This window comes from Varanus komodoensis, unplaced genomic scaffold, assembly GCF_004798865.1.
Source record: "Varanus komodoensis strain SLA01 unplaced genomic scaffold, ASM479886v1 scaffold10, whole genome shotgun sequence".
NCBI lineage: Eukaryota > Metazoa > Chordata > Lepidosauria > Squamata > Varanidae > Varanus > Varanus komodoensis.
Genome location: NW_025335269.1, coordinates 4,778,734 through 4,797,422, shown reverse-complemented (window position 1 = coordinate 4,797,422; position 18,689 = coordinate 4,778,734). Strand labels below are relative to the sequence as shown.

The following is an 18,689-nucleotide window of genomic DNA, read 5'->3' as shown; positions in this document are numbered from 1 at the left end:
CCCATGCAGTATGAAGCAGTTCAGGCTTGCTAAAAATTGTGCAATATTTCAAATAGCTGCTGTGATCCACAGTAAGCCTTGTGAAGGCTCCACTTGTGAAGGTAAATACCATGTGCGAGAAAAATAATTAAATGGGCCTCTGAAGAAGAATAGAACAGGTTGAGACATGATTGTTGCTCTTCAGAGCAAGGATGGACAGATCAATTGCGTCCTACTGGTAGCTCCCTGGGTGATCTGGTGTAGATCAACAGGGATTTTTTAGTCTCAACAGGAAAAGGCAACTATAAGCGATTATATTGCTTTAATAAATGAGAAAATAAGGTTTGGAGTAACCAGAAAAGCATGAAAGACTGTGAACTCCTTTCTGTTACATTGCACAAATTCTTGGGCTCAGATTCTTTAATACTATGTATATGTTATTGTACCTGGTTCCAATGGGTGAATCTCTATTTTCTAGTTTTAAAAAAAGCAGTATAGATCCAACAAGCCAGAGATTTACTCTTTGCCTAGACTCTTGAATTGTATTCTAAAAGAGCAAGTGAAACCACAAAATAGCAGACTCGATCATCACTGTCACAACAATCCCCAGTACAGTTACAGGCAACCATGCCTCAGGGTGCACTGATTACTTCAGACTGCTCTTTAGGCAAGAGGTAAACTGCTACTAGACACCCATCCCCATGACAGCAAGGCATCCTGCTGTTGTTGCTAGAAGAAAAGAACTAATTCTTGCTTCCTCTGGCAACACTCACACCTCTCTCCACAAAGGCGAGCCAAGCAGCTCTCTTTGCTTTAAGTGAGACATATGGACAAATCAGGGACTACTTTTCATACAGACACCAGCAGACCTCTTCCCTTGGGAGGCCTTGTTGAAAAAACAAAACATGCCAAGCAGGGTGGAATCCTGGCAGGGCAAGGGGCTGGTAAGGAATGCACCTCTCCCTTAGGTGACGTGAAAGCCATACCAAAATTAAGCCTTCTTTCCCAGAAACAGACTCTCAGTTGCCAACAGTGTGCTAAACAAAATCCTGACTATATTATGGCTCAGGAAGTTTTCATTCCTAAAAGACAGCTCTTTTTATAGGAATAATACCAACTAATATCTTTTAACTTTGTACCATAACCTAAATGACCAAGGAAGCATTAACTTTAACAACCAAATTACCAGTAGTCAGGTCCAATTACCAGAGTAGTTCAACAGGGCATATTCCAACCCCTTTGTTCCTAATTTATATATAAAAGACATGGTGCTCAGACTGAGAGGTGATAACTTCTTTCCTGTTAAGACTGCATTTCCAAAAAATGCCAGTGTTGTTGCAAGCCAATTACATAACCTTACTTGCTCAAAGTAGCCTTGGCTCTCAAATGGCCAATGCAGGTGTAAGATGACTGTCCATTCTGTTTTCCTAGAAGCTAGATGACTACTTAATTGAACAAGCTGCTTTTTTAGCTAATGTGACCTGGATGTACAAATTCAACATGTTTAAGGTACTTGTATTATTCTTTATTTTATTTCTATTCTGCCCCTTTTCCCAAGGGAGCCCAGAGTGGCATGCCAACACTTCGTAACATTAAAAAACATTATACTTCACAGACCCAGTCTCAAACTGTAAGGCCCCAGGGCCGGGTAACATCCCAAAAGCTCAGGTAAAGAACATGTTAATTGTAATCAAAAACTCAACAAAATGACAAGAAACTGCACTTCCCATAATTCCAGGAACTTCCTTGTGGAGAGCACCACAGAGAACAAGTTGCTACAACTACTAGTTAGATGATGAGCACACACAACCCCCATCATAACCTGATCTTATGATGGTATCAATAAGGAAAGAGATTGTTTAAGTGCTTCAGTTGTATTTTTCCAGTGCTTTGCATGCAAGTACCAGCACCCTGAATTGGGCACAGCAACTCACACTAATCTTCAGTTATTTAGACATTTCAAAACCAATTTACTATATGCTCCCTTATGGGTTTCTGAAGCCTAAGTTCATAAAGTTCAAACTTGGGTTAGAGCTCATTATTGCATCTACTCAGTGGTGGTGAGGGTGGCAAAGAGACAGTTCTTTTCCACCAGCATTGCATCATCCAGTGAAGCTTTTCTGAGTGATCTGTGGTCTATTACATTCTTGGACAGAGAAAGAAATTGGGGAGCTCTTGGTAGCTTGGTGTGATGAATTTGCACAGCACACTTAAGAAAAGTTGTTCTGATTCATCACAAATTGGACACCACAATTAATGCAGTTCCACTAGCAGAGGCATACAGAGCATCATCTAGCCCTTTTTCATTGGATGAATTTCAGCTATCGAGGCCCAAGGATGTAGACAAGGTGCTTAGTAATGTCTAGCCCACCATTTGTGTTCTTGAGCCTTGTCCCTCATGTCCAACTACAACAATTATGGAAGGAATTTCTCCTTGAGTCCAGGAGGCTACAAACGCCTCCCTAAGAGAGGGAGTGGTGCCAGCCTCTATAAAAGAGGCTGCAATTAAGCCACTCCTGGAAAAGCCTAACCTGGACCTAGAAGGTATTAATTACTACAGGTCAGTGGCCAACATCCCCTTCCTGGGCAAGGTGGTTGAGCAAGTGATAGCTGAACAGCTCTAGGCACTCTTGACTGAGAAAGATTATCAGTCAGGCTTCAGGTCTGCTCCCAGAGCAGAGACTGCCTTGGTCACTCTGACCTAAGCTGGGAGAAACGGAGAGGGAGTGAGACTCCAAAGGAGGAATGGGTACAAGCATTCCGCCTGCCCAAGATCCTCAGCAAATAATGTATGGACATATGCCACCTCTGAAAGCCAGGGTTATTGCAGTATAAGATTGAGAGACATTTTTAAGCCTCCTTGAGTTCACTGAAAGGAAAAAAGGTAAGACATAAATATAAATAAATAATAAGTGAATAAATAGACCACTTATGGTCTCCAGAGATCTTAGCCTATAGTTCCTATCAGTCCAAGTCAACTCAGCCAATTGTGAGGTATCCCAGGGAATTTCAGACGAAAGCATCCACATGGCCAGAAGCTGCCACTTTGAACAAAGCATCTACCTGTATCATATATTGCCTTACCTCCTTGGTGACTTAACAAGATGCGATTTGATTGTTCTTGGAATCCAGGTTCCACCAGATCTCTCCGAGTATGTGCTGATGTCTGATCTACGCTGTCCTGGAAAAAGCATGGGAGGGGGTGCAGAAAACTCTGTTGAGAACCAACATAAACAGTCTTTGCCTCTTCAGATACAATGGGTATGTCAAAATCAGAGCAGTAATGAGATGACTATGAGATGCATCATGAGCTCACAAATTAGAAGTTGAAAGCATAACTACATTGCATAATTCTTTGCTCAAATGGTTTGATCAAAAGTTATTTTTTAAATTTCATACATCAAACAGAACAAATATAATAAGTTTCTCTGCAATTCCAACACACATTTACTATGGAATTGTTCCTATTAAATATTATTTCTGAATAAGGGACACAGTAAGATTATGCTGTCTGATCATTAACCAACATAATGTTCAAACACCAGCCTTTACAAACAAGTCCAGTAGTCTTTCCAATGTAACCCTAACCCTACACAAATGAATGAAGCACATAGTGCCTTGTAAAAGCAATAACTAAATTATTCAATTTAACTATTTACTAGTATTCCAATAAAATTAATTTCTAGATAAAGCTTTGGATCTCTTTGAACATAAGACTCAAGCCACACTAAGTAAATTTTATTGGCTTTTCCCCCTAATCAAAACTTTTCGTTTAACAACTGTGGGCTCTTGGGAGGTGGCAATAGGAGCTGGGGACATCCAGGGACTTATGCAGCAAGTACAATTAAAGTGACATACTACAGTTTTTCTTTACTAAATATATGTGTTAAATCTGATCTCAGTTGATTTAGAGCATCAGAAAAAATGTCCAGGAAAACCAAACAATGCACTGAAAACCCCCTTCACTTATGATAAATGTATGTTTATGTTTTACTCTAACAACCTAAAGAGGGGTTGTAGTTCTCAGAGCCTGTATTTCTGCATGTGTAAGGCCAAATGTTCAATTCTGAACTGCTTTGAAAAAGTGACATGAACTAAGGGCCTACTTGGACACAGTAGGTGTAAGGTGCATTCCTGAAATTACCTTGGTGCTGAAAAAGTTCCAAAAATAAATATTAAAAAAATCAAAACCCTGAATCTGCTATTAAAATCTTTTGCTAATTACTATTATATGTGGCTGAAAAATTCACTCATCATGGAGGAAAACATATGGTTCTGTGGAATAGGACCAAATTATGGGTGGCAACTCTTGGAAATAAATGTGAATAAATGTGATCAGAAGAAAAGATAGGTTACAAGTTGAAGATTTTCTCTTTAAAAAATAATTCACATAGTCAATACAGCCTCACACTGACAACAACTTTATAATAAATATATTGAAGTATCTGAGCAACTGAACACAGACTCACGATTGCCTTAAGAGTCTTATGGGTAGTTTGTTGGAAAACATCAAAAGACATGAGGACTGTATGATCCAAAGTACTAAAAATATGAATGCCTTTTCAGATCACTGGTAAGAATGAAAACAGAAATTCAGCACAAAGGAATTATGGTAACAGTTTTCATCATTACAGGAAACTGCCCATAGTCTTGCAGAAAGGGCCAGAACCTTACACTACTGCTGTGGACCTACAAGACAGGAGCCATAGCCCTGCTGCTTGCCTGCAGAACTTAACCAAGACTAGCTGTTCACCTTTGTTCTTTCTGTATTCCTAGAATTTTTGTTGATTTAAACGTTAAACTAGCACAAACTGCTGTCTCCTTGGTCGGCAGATGGTTTCTTCAAGGTGCCTTGCAGAACGGAACTAAATGGTCTGTGCCACTGTTCTTCACTGCAAGGTCTGTGGGCCCCAGGCGGAGGCCACCAACTCTCTCATGCAAACGCTCGCTTTGCAGCAGCTGCTCGCTCTCAGCAGAGGTCCTCTAGCTTTAGTTTGCCTGTGCAGTAGTTTGGCTGCTGGGACCTGGAAGCAGCTTTGGGAGCAAGGAGTCAGGAAAACTGCCTGTAACTGTAAGGTGTTAACTTGCACCTTAAGTTAAGGAGTTAAGTGTAAGGTGGTTTGACGGGTGCAGCAGCACGGTGGGGGAAGAATGCAGGAGCAATCAAGCAAATCGTTGTGGTACAGGAAGCATGGAGAGGCAAAGAGCTACATGAGTGGCTCACTTCAGTGCTGGAGGGAAAGGGGCACTGGAAAATGTGGCTGAGAGCAAAGTGGGTTTGCACCAGGAGATTTTGCAGCATTGAGCAGAGCTGAAGACACTCAGTAATGTGAGGAAAAACTCGGCCTAATCCAAGTATTGCCTGCCTCATGACTTGGTGACTGAGCTCTTGCTCGGGAAGGGGAAGGAATAGGAATGGCCCCAAAAGGCCTTTGACAGCACCACCATTTGACTTGGGGTGAAGAACGGCCTCCAAATGGCTTTGGCAGTAGTGTCTAGAGTCAGGGTGGATCCTGCTTAGAAAATAATGATGGCCACCAGCTTATATGAACAATTTTTAAAGTGGCCACTGTTTAAGAGACGGTCTAAATGTAGCATTTCACTTACTGCAAGTCAGACATACGTCTTGGTTTTGAGACTGAAAGCCTTTATAGTCAGATGGAAAAGATATAAACTAAGCATAAAAATTGTGAAATACTGCAAGAACGGTCTGTGTGTACGCAGGATACTTGTTCCCTCTCCAGGAGCTGGGCATGACACAGAACACCTACCAATTGTCTGACCTTGCTTCCATGTCCACCTGGATTGCTGTTGCAGCTGGCAACCTGTCCTTATTTGTGTTCAAACACCTTGTATAAATAGACGGTGGAATGATATGGAGCATTTTGCTCAGCCAACACAGCTCTTAATGTACACTCACAACTCATATAATTGTATGCCCAACAATTCCCTCTGCCCCGCCCCCTGCTTTTTTTTTAAACTCCAGTGAAAAATTGTTACAAAGCTACTTCAATCAACTTGTACAGTAGGGTGTGTAAGCACAGCCCAAAGCTTCCTGAGGCAATTCAAAGAAGCCTTCTGTTCTGAGAGAGAGAGAAAATGAGGTCTATTTCAAGTTACGGGGCTTAGGGTCTCAGGCTCTGGAGTAATGTGCTCTCCCTTTCTCTAGCTGATTTTACTGTTGAATGTGACCATAATCAATCCACATTAATAGAAGAGCTAAAGCAGACATCACTTTAATGGCATGGCTTACAGCAATACCTTTTTCATTTTACTCTAGTGTCAGAAGGCCCAACTTGGACTGGGGCCCTACTATGGGAATAGTGGGAATTTACTTTTTCTCCCCACATCAGCAATATGTGCTGCAAGCAATGATCCATAAAGGAAAAGATCTCTGTTTTGCTATAGAAATGCAAGCTGTGGGCAACAGTTTTGAATTAACTATTTAAATGGGGGGGGTTGTACATTGGAAGAAAGAAACACATGAGTGCCTTTGACAGCTCCCTGGGTCTCTTTACAATAGCTGATATGGCTACTCTATCTATGCAATGCCTTCTATTCCTTCTGTTGCCTATTCAGCCAAGAACAGTGGTGTTCAGCTTGGCTGTAGCACCTGCTTTCTTGGCTTTTAGGCTCCTTGACTATGGCATACATCTATAAAGAAATGTGTGAGTTCAGCAGGTATTTCCTGCAACTGGATTGGATAGAGTATCTAGACCTGCAGAAACCACACTGTAAACCTTTCTGATACCACACTGCTCTGTTCTCTTGAAAACTCAAAATATATTCCCCTATCTTGTAGTGTACATACTTCCCAGAATTGCTAGATTGGCTCTGTGGATGTAATCTGGATTTTGTCAGCAGAAGCTGACTATATGAATGCCCATGTCATTAGTTTATCTATTTACACTTACAGGCAGCTCAATAATCAGAGTTCCCTGAGCAGTAGACACAAAAAAATAAAAATTACAAGTCTATAGCTAACTCCAAGTCACACTCACTTTTCTATCTAGTTTCCATCTGCAGCCCAGAAAGAGGAGGATGGGATGGGTTAGTCATTTTGTCTGCAGCAGCTATATGTTGCAAGCACATCAGCAGGACACTGCCTAAGGGTATTCCACATTGATGCAAAAGCTTTCTGTATTTAATCCCACACAGCTGCTAGCAAGGTGGGATTACTTAGTGGTGAAACAAATGCAATTTGCATAGGCTCTGGAGTCCTCTGTGTCCTCCTGGAGTCCTTGCCATCTTCCAGGCATCTCAAATGGATGGGTCTATATGAACAGTTGGTTAATGGGGGGAAAGGCCCTAAACTGACAATCCAGTGCATGAGCTGATGATAATCTCATAAATGTGCAGAGCATGTACTAAAGCCAAAACTAGACCATGTTTTGTTCTGATTCTTCTGTTGCTTTACCACAGGGGTAGGGCAATGCCAGTTTTGTGTCCTTAGAATATCATATACACTGGTAGACTATAGGGATGCTTGTGGCAGGAGGGAGTAGAATTAAACAAAATACCACAAGTGCATATTTGAAGTTCATAAACATAATTGACTATTGTTAAGGAACCCTGGACCAGGCAAACAGGCATGAGGACTCATGAGATCCTTCTGTTGAATGCACAAACCCACACCTTAAATAGTTCACTCAAGACTGTTCCCCTCATCCCTCTGCATCTTCCATTTCTATTATCAAATAGCCATTCCTCCTTAAGAATACTTTTGCTGGGTCAAACTATGGTCCTTTTGATCCAGCATCATGATCCAAGTATCAACCAGCAGGTAGTGCATGATTACTGGAGGTCTTTCACCCACACCCAATGTATGATGCAGCCATGCAGTGCTTGAAATGGTGTGAAGGTGGGTGGGCAGGGGAGATCAATTTGAGTATTTTTTTAAAATCTTTTTAAATGCAAATTTCAAAATCTAAACACAACAAAACAAAGGGCAGAATATTTTTTTAAATGCCATTTTCATGAGATTTCAGAAAATCAACTACAGTGAATGCATATATATTGTCTTCTGCCCTTTCTATTTTACATATTCTAGTATATTGAAGATAGTTGTGCTTAGATTTCAAAAAAGATTTCAAAAGCATTTGTCCATTTGTAAACTATAACTTTAAAAAATCCTTTGAAAATCAAAGTTGTCCACCCACTGGGTTATTGCAGATAGAAATAAGCAACCTGAACATCACCCGTGTGTGTGTGTGTGTGTGTGCGCGTGCGCGTGGGGGGGGGAGAGGGAGAGAGAAAATGGGTAAGCTTGCAGGATACCCTAAAGTCCTTGGGAATTTTAGCCAAATACTGTAGCAAAGACTCCCAAGGGGTGTCCTTGTGCCTAACAGATGACTGTAGACTGGTAGGGTGCATTCACCTTCCCACTCTACCCTTCTCAGTCTGCTTGCTAGTATCCCAGGGCACATAATAGCAGCACTGAAAAAAGCAGAGGGGGGATGAAAGCTGTTAGAAGTTCCAGTGGCATTCTCAGACAGCTGCTGTCTGCCTCCCCACACTGCACTCTTACCACTCTTCCAGCATCAGATAGAGTATTGGCAGAGAAGACAGAGCAATCCAACTCTCCCAGTGTCAGTGAGAGAGGAGGCCAGAGAAGTGAGGAGGGGCATGTGCAACTGAGCATCCCCCCCAGGTAGACCTAGTTAAACATACTACCCCTACCTGCAACTGCTTTGCTATTGAGGCTGCAGGAGGGACCGTAAGGGAGAGCTTGGCTGCCCGTCCCTGGAAGGAGGCTTAGCTCCTGAATGCTACTTTTGGATAGGCAGGTTGCTTACCTGTAACTGTTGTTCTTCGAGTGGTCATCCATGCATTCACACATTGTGGGTGCTGTGCCTGTACAGTGCCTATTGCCAGGAAGATTTAATAGCTTTAATGGTTTTTGGCAGGAACTCCATGCCCCCCCATAGTATAAATGGTCGGAGTGCCTGCCCTTTCCTCAGTCAGTTCACCTCCAAGTGGAGACACAGCTGGTATCGAACCCAGCTCATAAAGAGGAAAAGATATATATATATATATATATATATATATATATATATATATATATTGTGTGTGTGTGTGTGTGTGTGTGTGTGTGTGTGTGTGTGTGTGTATATAAATATAGCATACCCAGTCATCAACACCAAGTGGGGCCGGTGGGCAGGTTGTGTGAATGCATGGATGACCACTCGAAGAACGACAGTTACAGATAAGCAATCTGCCTTTCTTCATCGTGGTCTCAGTGCATCACACATTACGGGTGATTAACAAGCTTACCACACCCAGAGGTGGGACAGTGTCATCACTGGAGAACCGTGGAGAGGACAGCGCAGCTGAAGCAGCAGTCCTTTCCGGCCTTCACATCCAAGGGGTAGTGCTTCGTGAATGTGCACGGAGTAGACCATGTGGCCACTTTGCAGATATCTTGCAAGGGGCCAAAGAAGCAGCGACAGCTCTTGTGGAATGACCTTTTGGAGTAACAGGCAAGTCCAGTTTTGAAAGGCGATAAGCCACTTCAATTGTCTTGACAATCCATTTCGAAAGTCTCTGAGTACTAACAGGAGCTCCCTTGTCGAGTTCCGAGTATTTGACAAAAAGCCTAAATGACTCAGTTTGGGATTGATAAAAGGCTAAACATCACTGGATGTCCAGGCTATGTAGGGAGCACTTGATCGGTGTCGACAGAGCAGGGAAATAAGCCAGTAGCACGATGTCCAGATTAAGGTGGAAAGGAGTCACAACCTTGGACAGGAAGGTTGGATCAGTGTGCAAAACCACTTTCTCCTTGTGGAAGTTTAGGTATGGAGGGCCGACACGAAGGACACACAGTTTGCTGACTCTTCTGGCCAAAGTAATCGCTACTAAAAAGCTGTTTTTCAAGAGAGAAAGCAGAGATCCGTTGTAGCTAGTGGTTCAAATGGAGGCTTAGTGAGAGCTTATAGGATGACAGAGAGGCTCCACGTCAGGACTACCAATTGGGTCAGTGGTTGAAGGTTTTTCATTCCTCGTAGGAATTGATGCACAAGGTAATGTAAGAATACAGACGAACCTCCAATGCATCCTCAATGATGTGAGATAGCTGCAATATACACCTTAATGGAGGAAGGTTTAAGACACCCACAGTGTAATGAAAGTAGAAACTGTAGGATGTTCTCGATGGTAGCAGATGGAGGTAGAAATTGGTTAGCAGCAACAAAGGAGGTGAAATGGTTCCATTTGGCATTATAGGAGTGCTGGTATGGTCGGTTGTAGTGCAGATTGAAGAATAAACTGTACATCAGGGTGAAAGTTGGTCGAGTCCAAGAAAGACGTCGGTACTGATGTTGATACTGGTCAATATTGGTGTGGAGAGCTCTGATGCTGCAGATTCAGCTGTAGAAGTAGGTGTCGATCCCAAAGAAGGTGCATATATCAAATCCGAAGAAACTGTTCGTATTGATGCAGGAGAAATAGTCAATGAACGAGCCAGGCAGTAAGATTTAGAGAATGTAGGTCAGGATGTTGTATGGCACTGTGTTCTTGAGTGAGAAGATGAGGAACTAGAGGTAGGTGAAGAAATTTGTTGTGTGATAGTTGGAGAAGTGTGGGGAACCACAACTGATGGGGCCACCAAGGGATGATGAGAATTCTGTGAGCACTCCTTGTCAGATTTTGGCTATGGTCCTTGTTATTAGCGGTATTGGTGGGAACATGTAGAAGTATTTGTTCTCCCACAACACCATGAGTGCATCCCCCATCAAATCCAGGCTGATGCCTGCTCGGGAGCAGTATGTCCTGCAGAAAGAGTTGTCGTGAGTCACAAACAAGTCTATGTCCAGTTTTCCCCAGAGCTGAAGCAGATGTAGACAAACTTGTCGATCTAGCTCCCACTCGTGCATCATTGACATGTGTCTGCTGAGGGAGTTGGCTTCCTTGTTGTTAGTGCCTGCGAGATGGACAGCTCAAGGAGCAATCCGGTGGGCGACGCACCAGTTCCACATGTGAAGGGCAAGGTGTGCCAATGGTACTGACTTCATACCACCTTGTTTATGTAGAATGTAGTCCAACGCTATCTGGACTGTGCGGTCTTGTAGGATGATTTGAAAGGAATGTAGTGCTTTGAAGACCACCAGCAATTCCAGGTAGTTGATATGCCTGTTGGTCTCGTGTCCATGGCAGGTGCCTTGGGTCCAAAGAGATGTGCAGTGGGCACCCCATCTAGTCGGGGAAGCATCAGTATAAAGAGTCACAGGGTCAGTTCCAGTGCATGGAATGGAACTCCACAGGAGAGATTGGTTTTGGTACTCCAGCAGGATACGATCTGGAGGGACCGAGTGAAGAGGTTGTAGTAGCCAGTTCGGTCGATCGCAGTCCGGGTAGGAAATTACAATTGAATCAGAGCTGCAAAGGTCTCATTCGCAGTCTTGCATTCGGCACCAACGAAACCATGGATGTCACATGACTGAGCATTTGTTGGATCAAGTGTGCAGGGACAGTCAGTTGGGCAGTGATCTGTTGGACGGAGGAAATCAGTGCTTCCTGTCAGTCCTGAGGAAGGAAGGCTTGTGTGCGTAGAAAGTCCAAGTGTGCTCCAATGAAATTGATGACCTGGGAAGGAACAAGGCACAATTTTTCAGTATTAATACAGAGTCCAAGATGATCTAGCAGGGAACAGATAGTCTTGATGGAGACGAAAAGGTCATCCCTGGGGGACGCATTAGTAGTTGCGGGTAGCATCCATATGGGGGGCAGTAATTCCACAGATAAAGCGGTCGGGGTCAAATTCTCCATACAGCAGAGGAACCCAGTACTGCGAAGGTTGTGGTGCAGAAGGCTGGGGTGGTAAGAGGGATGACAGGCATTGAGATGCCCTAAGAGATCCCTCCAGAGTTTACTGAGCCACAGGCGTAGGAGTGGGTGATCTCGCAGGTGGGTGTTCTGGTCCCGTCTGGGGAGGAGATTCACCAATCTCTCCACTGGAGATCGAACCTCTTGCCAAAGGATCGGGACTGGAGTGCAGCAAAGTTGTAATCCATAGAGGTGACAATGAAGGTGTCACCTGCATAACTGATTGGCGGCTTGGAGTTTCGGCCGGGACCATGATCGGTGCAGCAGTCAGCTCCGAGCGAGGCACCTTGCCATGTTTTTTGTGCCGGTGCTCGGATTTGTCAGGTTTGTCCTTCTTAGGATGCTTAGGTTTTGATGAATCCTCAGACCTGACATGCTTCCTCTTCTTATGTTTATGGGCAGGAGAATTAGAGGAGCGCTTTCCATCCTTGCAGTCAGGATCCCCTTCAGATGGGCGAGTGGGGATGGATTTCGGCGGTCCCAAAGCCGCAGAAGAGTTGGACTTAGCCAAGACCTGCTTCATGGCGACCAGTGCTTGGTCCTATAACATTTTTAGCAGCCTATTCTCACGATTTTTGCAAGCCTGCCTGGTGAATGACTGGCAGTGGCTGCATTTATCGGTTCTATGCCCTTCTCCAAGGCAGAGAAGACACAGATCATGAGGGTCAGTGGGAGACATCTTGGTTCCACACTGAGAGCATTTACGGAAGGCCACCCGCTGTGCCATCAAGGAAGAGACAGAAGAGAGAAACAGCGAATGGAGAAAGTTTGTGGAAGAGAAGGACAATAGAAAGGTGTGTGTGTGTGGAAGGGGTTGAGGACGGGGGGAAAGAACAAGAAGTTAAGGGTTTGGTAAGGGGCAAACTGGGATAAAGGCTGTAAGTTGTAAAGTGGAAATAAATAAAGAGAAAAAGACAAGATTTAAGAGATTATGATTAAGAAGCGCAAGCAGAGAGCAAAAAAGGCCCAAGGCACAGCAAATGGCAGTCACAAGCCGACTGGGGAAAGGGTGGGCACTCTGACCATTTATACTACAGGGAGGGAGGGCACAGAATTCCCATCAAAAACTGTTAAAGCTGTTAAATCTTCCTGGCAACAAGCACTGCGCAGGCGCAGCACCCATAGTGTGTGATGCACAGAGACCACAATGAAGAGCACTGAAAGGCAAACCTCTGTCTCAGTCCCATGTACCTGGCAGAATAAACACGTTTTCTCTACAATTGTCCTGTGTTTGGCACCACCCATCTTGCCTTTGATCCTGACCAGCTTCCCAGCCTCTGCCAAGAAAAGAACCCCCAAAACAGGATGCTGCCACGACCACATTTCACCATGGGGTTGATGTTCTCAGGGCAATGAGCACAGTTAGTTCTGTGTCACACACAGCATTTTACAACAAAGCCAGAAAGTTCCATTTTTGTTTCATCATGCCAGAGGACCCTTTTCCATGGGCTTGAAGTGTCTCTCATATGCCTTTTCGCAAACGCCAAATGGGCTTTGATACAAGTTTGTTTCAACAGTGGCTTTCTTCTCACCACCCTTCCATAAACCCCAGCTTTAAGTATGCCCAGCTGGGATAAGTGATAGTCATACCATGGACCATTCTCCAGGTCCTACTGAATTACTATTGGCCTCCTGGTTGCTTCTCTGACTAACACCTTCCAGTTACTGAATTCTGGTGAACAGCCTTCTTTAGGCAGAGTTACAGTCCAGCCATATTCTTTCTATTTCGTAACAATGAATTTAACACTGATCCAGGTAACGTTCACAGTATTTCTTTGTTTCTTTTAACCAAACACCAAGTAGTGGCTCTGTACAACTTTATCCTGGAGTTGTTTAGAAAGCTCTGTGGTCTTGTTTAGATATACTCTTCAACACACTCTGGCCTTCCAGAAATGGGTATGGTTAATCTGAGATCACGTGGCACTGGGACTGGACACAAGTGAACTCCATCCAGTTACTTAGTGAGTTCTGGGAGCAGTGGGTACCACGACTTGTTTAGGTGTGTCACTGCAAAGGAGGTGAGTGCTTATTTAACCAACAAATGCTAGTTTGTTTTTGTTTACTTAACTTGTGTGCCACAATACAAATATTTGGTTCTTTCACTGTGTTGAATAACTTGCATATATCAAATGGTAATAATGTCCATTACAACCATTTCATTTTTAGGCTGTAGCATAACAAAATGTAGAAAAGTCAAAGGGTTGAATACTTTTGCAAGGCACTGTCCATTCTCATAAATCCCCTCCCACCACTGGAAAACAACCCCTTCCCCATTCTCCACAACTGCATTCAGTCCTCTGGCATTAGGAGCACATGTTGAATGCTTCTGGGTCATGGGTTTCACTAACCATTGCTACTCTCCAAGCTACTAGTTTACAGCTCTGAGCCAGGCTGGCTATAAAGATGATCTATGCAGAAGCAAACTACAGCATAGCAAAGCTGTATGTAGTAGAAAACGTTTCAAAATGCAAAACTTTCAGGTGCTCAATTCTTCCATGAAAGAATTTCCATTTCTAAAAATTCATTGTCTCATGCAATTCATTAACAACGAATGGGTACCAACAATAGTATTAGGCAAAGCTATCAGAGAAGAATAAAGACAAGTACAAATAGTGCAGTTGCAAATGATGCAACTAGATCAAAGCCAAAGGCTAGAGGGTGACATGCACAGAGGTGAAAGCAAAGTTCAGTGCTGCACAACACATACAATTAAAAAAAAACATGGCGTATGAGAGGTATGACTTAAGGAAAACTGGAAACCCTAAAGCAAGACATGGAACAATTAAATCATAGTACTTGGTGAGAGCAAATTTGGACTGGAAAGGCACATTTTCAGTCTGACAAACACAAAGTGTTTGACACTGGAAATTACCAACTCATTTCTTGTAAATACATACTTCACACAACCAATCAGATGATTGTACACATGGACATCACCAAATGGTTAATATAGAAATTGTAATTGGAAATAGATGATGCTGCCAAAGCAAGGCTGGAAGCACTTTGTGAGAGTGACCATGAACTATATCACAAATCAGAGTAAAGCTGAGAAAGATCACTAACATAAGCACAGTGCCAAAATATAAATAACATTCCTGAAGGATTTAAAGTCCACATCAACAACAAATTTGCATTCCTGAACTCAACTAAGCAAGAACCTGAAGAACTGTGGACTGAAACCAGAGCCATTATTAGGGAAGAATATCAAAGGGCAGTATCTGTGGCAAAAAGAAAATGCCTAGATGGATGATAGAAGAACTCTCACAACTACTAAGACAGATGAGAAGCAAAAGTGAAAAGTGACAGAAATGGAGGCAGAATCTTGAACGTAATTTTTCAGCAACTCACTGGAAGCAAAAATAACAAAGCTGAGGCTGTTGTGCCTTGAGCACATCATGAGAAGGCAAGATTCACCAGAGAAAACAATTATGCTAGGGAAAGTTGAAGGCAGAAGGCAAAGAGGAAGACCAATGAGGACCAATTCCAGGAAGGAAGCTAGAGTTTGTGTTTACAAAATTTGATAGGGCAGTCAATGGCATGACAATTAAAAGGGCATTCATTCACAGGGTCACTGAAAGCCTGCAATGACTTGATGGCATGTAGCAACAACAAACACTGGCCAATGAAAGGCTGCAAATACACATGATCAGCCCACATAAAAATAATTTTATGAGTTCATCTAATAAGACTGTGCAGGTGAACTAAAAACAGAAGCTGTAATTTCCGTTTCATCCTTAATTGCAAATGAAATCAAAACCCAAACCAAAACTGTGATTAATTCTTCTTTCACTGTAAGCAAGCTTGCATAAGACCTGTTAGGCCAGGGAGTGGGGGAAACGACCTGGGATGACTTGAAAACTGTCCACAGATGAGCTTTTCAGCAAAGACTCCCCAGTTCCTGGGAGTGAGTGCTGGGAGAGAAGATAGCCATGTTTTAGATGGAACTGCTCTAAGAGGCAACGAGGTGTATGTGGTGGGGGGAAGGTAGGTTTGTGGTCTTCTTAGCCATGTTTGTGGCTTGTTTGAAGGCTTTTCTTTTCCCTTTGGTTTATGGCTTTTGTTCTCTCTCTGCTTAAGTTGTTAACTCATCTGACTCAGCATGGTATTGGCTTGTTTTTCTTTTTCTTCTTTTTCAAACTTTTTAAAAATGGAGTGTTTGGTTTTTCATTCAGCCTGCTGCTCTAACAGCTTGTGTTTTGGGGGATGTGGGGTGGGAGATCAGTCAGTCCACAGTTGGGAGTCAACAGAGCACGTGAGCTCTGTAGCAAAGGCAGGTTGCTCACCTGTAACTGTCATTCTTCGAGTGGCCATCTGTGCATTCACACATGTGGGTGCTGTGCCTGCGCAGTGCCTGTGGCCAGAAAGATTCAACACTTAACGGTTTTGGCAGGAACTCCACACCCCTCCCTCCCTACAGTATAAGAAGGTGGAGTGCCCACCATTTCCTCAGTCTACTGGAGACCGATTGTTCACTCCCCGCCCCCACGGGAGCATTAAACATTGCAGGGAATCTGATGAATAGCAGAAAAGCACATGCAATAAATCCATGCATTAAGAGAAAAACCACCTACGGATCCATTATTAAAGTAAATACGGTACCATATAAACCCAGTCACCGACACCGAGCGGAGCTGGCGGGTGGGTTGTGTGAATGCACAGATGGCCACTCAAAGAACGACAGTTACAGGTGAGCAACCTGCCTTTCTTCGTCGTGGCCTCTGTGCATCACACATATGGGTGACTAGCAAGCTTATTGAACCCGGAGGTGGGCGGTGTCATCATTGGAGAACAGAAGAAAGGATTGCCCGACCAAAGGAGCAATCATGTCTGGCACGCACATCAAGGCGATAATGTCTGGCAAATGTGCAAGGAGTAGTCCAAGTGGCAGCCTTGCATATGTCTTGGATCGGGATGCCAGCAGAAAAGGCAGAAGAAGCTGTTACTGCCCTCATAGAGTGCTCTCTGGGCATGACAGGTAAGTCCAATTTAGCAAGCTGATAAGCCAGTTCGATGGTCTGCACATTCCATTTCGAAAGACTTTGGGATCCAATAGGAGAGCCCTTGTCATGTTCTGAATACTTGATGAAAAGCCAGTTAGATTTGTGAAAAGACTCTGTGCAAGACCTGTAAAAAGCAAGGCAATGTCGAACGTCGAGAGAGTGAAGTGATCATTCTATCGGTGTAGATGAAGTAGGGAAGAAAGCTGGTAAGATAATGTCTTGATTGATATGGAAAGGAGACACAACTTTCGGTAAGAACGCCGAATCGGTACAGAGAACGACCTTCTCCTTATGGAAGTTGAGATAAGGAGGGTCTATACGGAGTGCACAGAGCTCACTGGCCCTTCTAGCCGATGTGATAGCGATGAGAAAGGCAGTCTTCCAAGACAAGTGGCGCAAGTCAGTAGTCACCAAGGGCTCAAAAGGAGGTCTGGTGAGCGCCTGCAAAACAAAAGAGAGGCTCCAAGTAGGAATAACTGGTCTAACTGGTGGTTGTAGATCCTGCAGTCCCTTAAGGAATCGATGAATGAGGGTATGAGAGAATACCAAAGAACCCAACAGATGGCCATGACAGTGGGAGATTGCAGCAGTGTAAACTTTGATAGATGACGGTTTAAGTCCAGCCTGATGTAGTGATAAGAGAAATTGAAGAATGTTTTCAATGGAGGCTGAATGAGCAATAAAGCTATTAGATTCAGCAAAAGATGTAAAGTGCCTCCATTTAGCCGCGTATGAGCGGCGGGTCGCAGGTCTTAGTGCAGACTGGAGAATGAACTGAATATCGGGATGCAGAGTACTTGGATCCGATGAGGCATTTGTCGGTATCGAGGGAGAATGAGGAGCCATATCTGAAAAGTGTCGGGCTAGTATCAAAGCCACTGAAGCCGCCGGTACTGAAGGAGCAGCATTGTTCATCGAATGAGCCAGGCTGTCAGACTGAGTGAAGGAAGATCCGGGTGACAAACAGCCCCGTTATGTTGAGTGATCAGATGAGGTACGAGAGGCAGTCGCCGACAGGTGTTGCCGGAGAGATGGAGAAGAGTAGGGAACCATGGTTGGCAGGGCCACCAGGGAGTGATGAGAATTCCCTGAGCAGTGTCGTGAGTGATCTTGGCAAGGGCTCTCATTATAAGTGGAATTGGGGGGAACGCATAAAAACATGTTTACCCACGGGATCATTAGAGCATCTCCTTTTGAACCTGGGCCAATGCCTGTGCGGGAGCAGTAGATTTCACGCACCTTGTTCATGTGAGTGGCGAACAGATCTATGTCTGGAGAGCCCCATGTCCGAAAGAGGTGATGACAGGTCTGACAATCTAGTTCCCATTCATGGGTTGTTGACATCTGCCTGCTGAGTGTGTCCGCCTCCTCGTTGTTGGTACTGGCCAGGTGAACAGCGAGGAGGGTACTCTCCCTCGGGATACACCAGTCCCACAGTTGCATAGCCAGGTGAGCCAGGGAGGCGGACGTTGTTCCGCCTTGCTTGTTTATGTAGAATACAGTCACAATGTTGTCGGAGGCAACCTGAACAATTTGCCCCTGAAGAGTGCCCTTGAATGACCGAAGGGCTTTGAAGACTGCCAGCAGTTCTAGATAATTGATATGTTTGGTGGTCTCTCGATAGTCCCAGGAGCCCTGAGTATGGAGTCCGGCACACAGGGCTCTGCACCTGGTGAGGGAGGCATCGGTGAACAGCGTCAGAGTTGGGTGAGGCGGACGGAATGGAATGCCAACAGACAGATTGTTTTGCATAGTCCACCATGATAAGGTCTGGAGGACAGAGGTCTGAAGGCAGAGAAGCCGCTGAGGCGAGTCTCACTGGGGTTGAAAGAGACTGTTGAACCACAGTTGAAGGGGCCTCATCCGTAGTCTGGCATGCGGGACTAT

The 18,689-nt window shown here is 44.1% G+C and overlaps 1 protein-coding gene across 5 annotated transcripts in view; it reads right to left on the bottom strand.

Annotated features, from left to right (window-relative positions):
• The window catches only part of GRB10 (growth factor receptor bound protein 10), a 229,636-nt gene that overhangs the window by 110,949 nt on the left and 99,998 nt on the right, over positions 1-18,689 (bottom strand). For all 5 annotated transcript variants that reach the window (XM_044453329.1, XM_044453345.1, XM_044453353.1 and 2 more), the window contains one exon: positions 3,064-3,160. In XM_044453329.1, coding sequence (XP_044309264.1) covers positions 3,064-3,160 — 97 coding nt within the window. The remainder of the gene's footprint in view (positions 1-3,063; positions 3,161-18,689) is intronic.